Below are 10,375 nucleotides of genomic sequence, written 5' to 3'. Positions count from 1 at the left end.
CCAGTTCGATCTCGTTTTTCTCTGAGTTCCCAGTTGTCTTGATCGCTCGGAAGTCTAAGATTTCCAAGTTCCCAGTAGTCTTGATTGCTCGGAAGTCTAAGATTTCCAAGTTCCCAGTTGTTTTGAACATGGCATTATGCCGCATTCAAAACAACTGGGAACTGGGAACTGGGAAATCTCAGACTTCTGAGTGTTCAAGACAACTGGGGAACTCTGGACAAAATGATCTCCGATCATCATCAAACTCGGAATTCCAAGTTGGGAACTCTGGCCCTTTTCTCGAGCTCCGACTTTCCGACCTGAAGATAACTGACATCATGGTTCGACCTTGTTTGTTTCCGAGTTCCCAGTTGAACCATAAATCTTAGCTGAGGGAGAGAGACATGGTCCCTGCTCTCTCCTTCCTTTCCTCAGGTGAGACTGACCAGAGAGAGGGGACACCGTTTTTTGCCTCATGGCGAAACTCGAGTCGCTCTGGCTCTGCATCTGCCTCATGTACAAATTCATGTTGTTCCTATGACCAAAGAAAGTGAAATATTCTTCCATTTTAAAATGGACACGACGAGCTGCTAATAATAATAAAAATGCAGGGCTATTGATACACTTGGCTACTCATTTAATGCAGCTGCAGCTCGAGTGGAAGTAGGGAGATGAGCATTTTATGTTTTGTAATAGTGTTGAATAAAACCAGTGCTGAATAAATACTTAAACATGAACTCACTCATAAAAACAGCAGCACTTGCTGTATTCTTTACAGTCTCCCTCTGGTCATTGTTTAAAAAGTTATGAAATCTCAAGTAGGCTAGTATAAAACCTTGCTGTGGCCATAAGATCATGGAAGTTGTAGGCACTGTGATTTGAGCTATCCAGATTGGCCAGCAGTAGATACACTCGAATTAGCCACAGATCTCCCGGTCCTCCAGGCAGCCAGAGTTAGTATTTTCAGACAAATTAAATGGTTAAATAATGGGAACACTTTGCCTACCCGGTGCGCAGGGCTTCTGAATCAAGAGCACTGACCGCCAACAGTGCAACACAAATAATACAAAAAGACAAGCCTTTATCATTGTCTTTTCTACAGAAATGTTTGGTGATCGACGAGGTATGCCTTGAAGATCGATCAGGTTGGTGACCACTGGTTTAGGCTGTACAGTGCAGTCTGAATGTCCAAATACACACAATAGACTGACTGGAAAGTTGATTTCCCACATTCAAATTCCTGCGATAAGAGCTAGGATGCTAATGTTTGTATAAACTCTACACATTTGTGTTCTGTGTGTGTCACTGAATAGGCTGATAGATTAGATTACATGAGTTTATTAGTCAGATGCACAGGGTCGCAGGGGTATTAAGTCTGGGGGACATGGGGAGCAGCTGGTGACTATTCAGCAGCCTGATGGTCTAAGGGTAGCCTAGTGGTTAGAGTGTTGGACTAGTAACCGGAAGGTTGCAAGTTCAAACTCCTGAGCTGACAAGGTACAAATCTGTTGTTCTGCCCCTGAATAGGCAGTTAACCCACTGTTCCTAGGCTGTCATTGAAAATAAGAATTTGTTCTTAACTGACTTGCCTAGTTAAATAAAGGTAAAAAAAAAAAGGGGTAGAAGCTATTGGCCAGTCTCACAGTTTTTGCCACGATGCTACTATACTGCCAATACGATAAGGCGCGACTATACTGTACTGCGCCTTCTTAACCATGGTGTCCTTCTGGTTTGACCATTTCAGTTCCTCTGAGATTTGTAAGAAGAGGAACTTGATGTTTTTGACCATCTCGAGGCTGCTTCATTGATAAGGATGGAGGTGTGCCCAGCTTGGTTCCTTCTGAAGACCACAATCAGCTCCTTTGTTTTGCTGACGTTGAGTGAGATGTTGTTTGCCAGGCATCACACCGTCAGAGTGCCTACCTTCTCTCTGTAGGCCGTCAGGAAGTCCTCTTGGGAGGAGTTCAGTCCCAGGGCCATGAGCTTTGTGGTGAGCTTAGAGGGCACTATGGTGATACCCCATTTCATGGGTGTACAATCCATAGGTTAGGCTGCACAGTGTAATATGAATTTTCAATATACTGGCTAACTGGTGAGATTAATGTTGCTCATTTCAGTGGTTTAAGAGCTAAGACGCTAATAGTTGTGTAATTTTTTTTGAGTCAAATTAACAAATAATTGTCTTTTGTTGAAGTTATATAACAACATTCCCACCTTGTTTTGCATGATCTAGTCCAATTGTAGCCTGATTACACAATTGTATCGTCAGTTTCAATGGGAAACTGTTATTTTGAAGGCGAACCGCGGTTTCCGCTATTGTTGCTTACGCGAATGATGCTCACAACACACTGGTGAGTACAAGACGAAGGAAAAAGAAGCGCCAGAGTCTGCGCAAAACGAACACGTCTCGTGGTCGCGCTGCTTGTGCTGTCACGAGCCTTGTCCAAGGCTACCGAGTAGTGAATTGACATAAATTATTGACGACATCGAATTGCCTTCGTTTAGCCATCGGACATACGTGATTATTGGAATAGATACATTGTGGAAATACGATGGTATGCTGACTGATCACGGTCAACTAGTGATGTTTTCCAAGATTTGATATAGCTAGCTAGCCAGCTAACGTTAGCTGTTTAGCTAGCTTGCGTGCGTGACTCACTGACAGTCAGAGATCAGACTGAGTGGCATTTTTTTGGCATTGTGCTTTTTCTCTGATATCTGGATATATAACGTTAATATATTTAGCGGGTAGATGTAGTTAGTTACAACTGCGTGTACTTTAACCGTCATCTGGTCGTGAACGAAGAGAAGGTTTGAATGAATTTGCTAGCCAGCGGAAACGTCGGCTAGTTAACACGGATACACTTGGAGTAACCATACTGCTAGTTTGCTGAATTGATCAACGGCACTGTCATCCAAACTAGCTAATCTACATTGCTAGCAAGCCATTATAAACCTGCTGTCTTTGGTAAAACGCCAAGGAACATTAACGGTTAAAAGTTGGTTAGCTGGCTAACTAGCTAGGAAACAAGCTAACACATCCTGCACTGTAACACCTAAACGCCAGCTGACGTTTGATAGCTGACCATCGACAATTCATTTTTTTTTTACGGGAAAGTCCGGAGTGAGGACAGAAACCAGCAAAAATGCCGGCTGTGTCGAAGGGAGATGGGATGCGCGGATTAGCGGTGTTCATTTCGGACATACGGAATTGTAAGTGTATTTTTCCATCATTGATTGGCTTTTCAACGAGCCATGTTATTATAAACATTTGCATGGTGGACGACATTTGATCAACATACATTTGTTTTCAACTGTACCCTGAAATGTAGTGGTGTAAAGTAAAACAGCTAGCTCAATGGTAAGGAGAGAGGGGTTATAACTATGGAGAGAGGTCATTCGCGGGTACAGTTGCTGCTGCACCGCATCCCTTTTCCATTTGCGCTGTCTACTACTGTGCTTGGTGGTTATACACGGTCGACCGTGATGATGTGTTGTGTGTCAGACTCGTAGCATACTACTAGGCCGCTACTCATGATATGTTGTCACTGCTGTTCACGTCACCCGTACCAGAACAGAAGCAGAGTAGCTGACTTGTTATCGCGATGGGCCACCAGGGTTAATTTTGCCCAGTTTTTGTTGTTGTTGTGATAATACATTTTATCAGGCAGTCGCATAGGGCGAAATGTAGCAGGGCTGGATGGATAGTTATGTTGTATCGCTGTTGAGAGAGAACGTTACAGTAGCTAAACCAACCGGTTGAACTACTGGGTCGATTAGAATTGGTCGCCACTCGCAGCATAGTAGTCGATCATGTGTTTGCGCCTACCTTGTTTAGTGATATTAATGTATTGTCAATAGTTGGAATAATATACAAATGTTGCTAATCCAGTTTTTCTAATTTGAGGCCTGGTTTATTCCGAGTGCATTGTCTGTCATAGCGCACACATACACGCCCATACATTATACAGATATTGTGCATGACACTGCCATTTTTCATAACCACTGTCATGATAGAGCAGAATAATCTTTCTCTCTCACTCAAAATACACACACACACCGTGTGCACATTAACCCTTACAAAAAAAAGATTGCAGTCAGAGTGCAGTATAACTGCAGTATGCTGCAAATACTGTGTCCAATATATTTTTTTTACTGCAATAGAAATACCACAGTCGGCTGCAGTTTCAAACCTGCAATCTTTTTTTGTAAGGGAAAATGCAGGCTTTAAGAATACTAGACAGTGTCTTGCTTGCAGCTTGTTTCATGTAAAGCTGGCCCTTACAAAAAAGTGCAGTAACAGCAGTCAACTGTGGTATTTTAGACGCAGTTATACTGCAGCTACACTGCAAAATTATTGCAGTAAAAAAAAATGGCATTGTTCTTTGGTTTACTGTGCTCTGACTGCAATATTTCTTCATAAGAGGGCACCGCATGGCATTTAGGGTACCTTGCCCCTCTTTCAAACATGATAAACAACAGAAACAAGACCTGAAGAGGTTACAAGACTGCTAGTGGTGTTGTGGGGTTAGCATAAGATTGATTTGGAATAGACTGCTGTCTGAGATCACAAAATGACATCATAGTAGTCCAGATTGAAAAGTTGGAAAACTCAAACAGCACACGCATTACCTTAGTCCAGCGTCTAAACTGAAATTGAAATTTCTATTTGAAATGGACACAGTCACACACTAATATCTTGAATTTCACCCTTATTCACCCCAGCCCCGTCCCTCCTCTGTCCCACCTCCAACTCTTGTCCTCTTCCCATCCATCCCTCTGATGATTTGTACAGTATGGCTTTTCCTCTCTTCTCCCTCTGGAACGTTGTGTTCTCCTTGATCTCTCCTTCCCTACTGTTCCCCAATTTAGTCGCTGTTCCTGTTGTTCTATTAGTTAACTCTCAAGTTCTTTGCTTATTTATTTATTCCTCATAAATACATAGGGTGAATGTTGGAGAATTAGGCTATCTAAGAACTTTACACATGCTAGGCCCTATTTCTTTCAAGTTACTCAATATACTACTCACCCCTTTCTTTCCCCCACATGGCCCTATTCCCTCTATGAGATATGAAGGAGAGTCTGAGGAGTGGAGAAGCAATTCTCATTCCTTCCTTGCCTTGCCTTCCGTTGTGCCTGGCAACGTGACATTCTTGGTCCACAACTCAAATTGACTGTAAATATCACAGTTAGCCAACCCAGTAAACCACAAACTTATCTTCTAAAACATATTACACTATTGAATAAGGCAACCAAACCACATTGCACTCTTGAATAATGCAACAATTCACAAGCAGGTGCAGACAATTTAAAAGGTATATTTTCTCCTCTGTAGTCTACACTCATTATATTTTAGCTTCATTTTAGCTTCATTTTAGCTTGTTCATCAAGTCACGTTAGCTTTAAAAAAAAAAACAATTAACCCTCTCATACAAATATAAAAGTACAGTAGGCCTACCTTACAACATTACAATAAATCAGACATTTTTTATCAATATCATGCAAATGTTGTAAAAGCAAATTGTGACTGAAAACAGGGGTGTAAGTGAATTCACTGTGGAGTTGCAATGAGCTGTTTTATGTGTAAGCCCATACCTGCCACACAAAATAAATGCTTAATGATTTGTGAAGGTGCACAATTAGTCTGTGCTTCAGTCTGATCAACTGTAACCTACTGATATCGACCACAGCTACAGGTAGCCTAGAGAAGCCTATGCACTCTGATCTCATCTGGACCAAGGGGAAAGAAACGTCATGTTTTTATAGCCTAAGCTTTGTATTTATAGAATCAAATATTTCCATTTTATTTGTGTTGTTGGAGAATATGATCAAATTTGGTTTATATTAAAACTTCGGGTGCTACGTTACAGGAGACAAAGGGCTGTGAGACAGGTTTAATCTGTGACACTTGAAAAGTGGGATGGTACGGTGTAACAGACGCTGAACAGCAGAGGGACTAATGATCTTGGAGATGGTCTGAAAGGTCTGATTTTTTTTTTTTTTGCTGCCCCTCCACCCGGAGGGGCAGGTCATGAGTGGACAGCCAAAACCCTCTGCCCGAGACGATGCCGGGGTCCGGTAGCGGTTTGCTTGTCGTCGATACCTGGAGATGGTCTTGAGAAGAGCCAACCGGGCTCTCTTCCAGGTATGGCAACAGCGGAGGACAAACATCTGGGCCGAAGGTATGCCGACCTCTTGCTCCGGGAAGAGTGGGGGCTGATACTCCAGGGAACACTCGAAAGGCGAGAGCCCGTTGGCAGCCTGAAGGAGTGGGCCCACTCCAGGGCCTAGGAGCGGACAGCATCATGTACAAACATCTGGTTATCTGGGCCAGATGTTTCCCAGCCGAACCGCCCCACTGGGAACACTGCGCCTCACTGACCTGCTTCTCTATTCCCCAGCTGAGTGCCGTCGCCAGACACGAGGTGGGAAGGATGGTCACGAGGTGGGAAGGATGGTCACGAGGTGGGAAGGATGGTCACGAGGTGGGAAGGATGGTCACGAGGTGGGAAGGATGGTCACGAGGTGGGAAGGATGGTCACGAGGTGGGAAATTAAACCGGGTGAAAAGCAGGGCACGCATAGCTTGCCTGAAATTGAGCCACTTGGCGGTGCGAAGATATTCCAGGTTCTTGTGGCCCGTCCACACAATGAACGGATGTTCCCGCCACCTCCAACCAGTGTCTCCACTCCTCCAACGCCATCTTCACCGTGAGAAGCTCACGATTCCCCACATCGTAGTTCCTCTCCATGGCGTTGAGGCGATGGGAGGAGGCGCAGGCATGTAATTTGAGGTCCATGGCAGAACGCTGGGACAGGACAGCCCCCACTCTGCTTTTACTAAAAGCTGGTTCTCCAGGAGGCTGTGGAGGGCCTGTTGGGCGTGGAGCACGTGTTCTTGGGCTGAGTGGGAGAAACAAGGATGTTATCGAGGTAGACAAATGAACTGGTTCAACATGTTCAAATGGCACAACCAGGTATTTGTAGTGGCCGCTGGCTGTGTTGGAGGTAGTCTTCCACTCGTCCCCTTCCAGTATCCAGTTCCTGGTACTCCGCGATTATGGCGGAGAGGTCCGGGGCAACCTCCGAGCCCACAGGAAGATATCCCGGGGCAGGCTGTGCTGACTTCAGACAATGGGCGTGGCAGAACAGGCTCCAGCTCATAATGGCACCAGCAGTTCAGTCGGAGGGGATTGTATTGCTGGAGCCAAGGGAATCCCCTTTACCACAGAAACCTGAAGAGACTTAATCAACATAAATTGGATTGCCTCGCTGTGGTTCCCTGACACTCGCGACAGGGCACAGACTCCCTGCTACATTCTCTAAGCCACCCATCGATCCGCATGGTCAAGGCTATGAGGGAGTCAAAGTCCGTGGGCAGCTCCCGGGCTGCGAGCTCGTCTTTGATCACCTTCGATAATCCTTGAAGGAACATTTCAAACAATGCTTCCGGGTTCCAGGCACTCTCAGCCACCAATGTGCTAAAATCCACAGTATAGTCTGCCACACTACTGGATTCTTGACATAGCTGGAGCAGTTTACGAGCAGCCTCTCTCTCCCGGACAACAGAGAATCAAACACCTTCCGAACATCCGTCACTAACTCCTCAAGACTAAAGCAGATGGCGGACTCTTGCTCCCACACTGCCGTATCCCCGGCGAGTGCCCTCCCGGACGTCAGCGTTATGATGTACTCTATCCTTGAGCAGTCCGAGAGGAATGAAAAAGGCTGCAGCTCGAAGGCGAGGGAACACTGGGCGAGAGAAGCCCGGCAGGTTCCATATTCTCCAGCATAGCGCTCCGGAGGAGGTAAGCGGGGTTTTTATGACACTGGGGTAGGCTGGGAGATTACTGGTGTGACCCGCTGCCCAGTAGGGAATCGGAATTGCTCCAGCAATGTATCGAAAGCCTGGTCATGGTGTTCTGCTAGGGTATGGAGTTCCTCTATAAAGACATTGCAGTAGCTCCTCGTGTTTTCCAATGGTGGCTCCTTGCAGGGAGACAGCATTATGGAGCTGGTCTGAGTCTGCTTGGTCAGTCATGGTTAGTTCGTACTATCAGAACTAGAGGTCGACCGATTATGATTTAACGCAAATACTGATTTATTGGAGGACCAAAAAAAGACTATACCGATTAATCAGCCATTAAAAAAATAAAATCATATATATTGTAATGAAGACAATTACAACAATACTCAATGAACACTTATTTTAACTTAATATAATACATAAATAAAATAAATTTAGTCTCAAATAAATAATGAAACGTGTTCAATTTGTTTTAAATAATGCAAAAACACAGTGTTGGGGAAGAAAGTAAAAGTGAAATATGTGCCATGTAAAAAAAAAAAAAAAAAGCTAATGTTTAAGTTCCTTGCTCAGAACATATGAAAGCTGGTGGTTCCTTTTAACATGAGTCTTCAATATTCCCAGTTAAGAAGTTTTAGGTTGTAGTTATTATAGGACTATTCTCTCTCTACCATTTGTATTTCATATACAGTGCCTTGCGAAAGTATTCGGCCCCCTTGAACTTTGCGACCTTTTGCCACATTTCAGGCTTCAAACATAAAGATATAAAACTGTCTTTTTTTGTGAAGAATCAACAACAAGTGGGACACAATCATGAAGTGGAACGACATTTATTGGATATTTCAAACTTTTTTAACAAATCAAAAATGGAAAAATTGGGCGTGCAAAATTATTGAGCCCCCTTAAGTTAATACTTTGTAGCGCCACCTTTTGCTGCGATTACAGCTGTAAGTCGCTTGGGGTATGTCTCTATCAGTTTTGCACATCGAGAGACTGACATTTTTTCCCATTCCTCCTTGCAAAACAGCTCGAGCTCAGTGAGGTTGGATGGAGAGCATTTGTGAACAGCAGTTTTCAGTTCTTTCCACAGATTCTCGATTGGATTCAGGTCTGGACTTTGACTTGGCCATTCTAACACCTGGATATGTTTATTTTTGAACCATTCCATTGTAGATTTTGCTTTATGTTTTGGATCATTGTCTTGTTGGAAGACAAATCTCCGTCCCAGTCTCAGGTCTTTTGCAGACTCCATCAGGTTTTCTTCCAGAATGGTCCTGTATTTGGCTCCATCCATCTTCCCATCAATTTTAACCATATTCCCTGTCCCTGCTGGAGAAAAGCAGGCCCAAACCATGATGCTGCCACCACCATGTTTGACAGTGGGGATGGTGTGTTCAGCTGTGTTGCTTTTACGCCAAACATAACGTTTTGCATTGTTGCCAAAAAGTTCAATTTTGGTTTCATCTGACCAGAGCACCTTCTTCCACATGTTTGGTGTGTCTCCCAGGTGGCTTGTGGCAAACTTTAAACAACACTTTTTATGGATATCTTTAAGAAATGGCTTTCTTCTTGCCACTCTTCCATAAAGGCCAGATTTGTGCAATATACGACTGATTGTTGTCCTATGGACAGAGTCTCCCACCTCAGCTGTAGATCTCTGCAGTTCATCCAGAGTGATCATGGATCTTGGCTGCATCTCTGATCAGTCTTCTCCTTGTATGAGCTAAAAGTTTAGAGGGACGGCCAGGTCTTGGTAGATTTGCAGTGGTCTGATACTCCTTCCATTTCAATATTATCGCTTGCACAGTGCTCCTTGGGATGTTTAAAGCTTGGGAAATCTTTTTGTATCCAAATGCAGCTTTAAACTTCTTCACCACAGTATCTCGGACCTGCCTGGTGTGTTCCTTGTTCTTCATGATGCTCTCTGCGCTTTTAACGGACCTCTGAGACTATCACAGTGCAGGTGCATTTATACGGAGACTTGATTACACACAGGTGGATTGTATCATCATTAGTCATTTAGGTCAACTTTGGATGATTCAGAGATCCTCACTGAACTTCTGGAGAGAGTTTGCTGCACTGAAAGTAAAGGGGCTGAATAATTTTGCACGCCCAATTTTTCAGTTTTTAATTTGTTAAAAAAGTTTGAAATATCCAATAAATGTCGTTCCACTTCATGATTGTGTCCCACTTGTTGTTGATTCTTCACAAAAAAATACAGTTTTATATCTTTGTTTGAAGCCTGAAATGTGGCAAAAGGTCGCAAAGTTCAAGGGGGCCGAATACTTTCGCAAGGCACTGTAATTGCTCCCACTGTTGATTTCTTCAAACCAAGCTGCTTAAGTAGGAAGGTCTAAACTACAACATATGCAAAACATTTTTTTAAATGCTTTTTAGATAATTGATGTTAAAGGTTAAAAAGGACATGCATTTTGATAAAACATTTTTTTCCCAGAAATGATAAAATAGTTTGACAACCCTGTTTTTGTAAGCTTTTAAATAAAATCAGTCTCAACCTTTTATCTTTTGCAGTGATGAAGACATGGATGTCTAATCGTATGGTGGGGTATGCAAAGTGGGTTAACTTTGA

General features: G+C 43.5%; 1 protein-coding gene across 11 annotated transcripts in view; it reads left to right on the top strand.

Moving 5' to 3' along the window:
* Positions 1–2,300: 2,300 nt before the first annotated feature.
* Positions 2,301–10,375, top strand: part of LOC110521915 (AP-2 complex subunit alpha-1) — a 60,301-nt gene continuing 52,226 nt past the window's right edge. For 4 of the 11 annotated variants that reach the window (XM_090232190.1, XM_090232188.1, XM_090232186.1 and 1 more), the window contains exon 1: positions 2,301–3,192. In XM_090232190.1, the coding sequence (XP_090088316.1) occupies positions 3,126–3,192 (67 nt within the window). In that variant the 5' untranslated portion in view covers positions 2,301–3,125. The remainder of the gene's footprint in view (positions 3,193–10,375) is intronic. The other 7 variants (XM_090232192.1, XM_090232189.1, XM_090232187.1 and 4 more) reach the window with 3 other exon arrangements.

The sequence above is a fragment of the Oncorhynchus mykiss genome, chromosome 4, assembly GCF_057628025.1.
Source record: "Oncorhynchus mykiss isolate SJ-2025 chromosome 4, ASM5762802v1, whole genome shotgun sequence".
NCBI lineage: Eukaryota > Metazoa > Chordata > Actinopteri > Salmoniformes > Salmonidae > Oncorhynchus > Oncorhynchus mykiss.
This window is presented reverse-complemented; position numbering and strand designations above follow the sequence as displayed.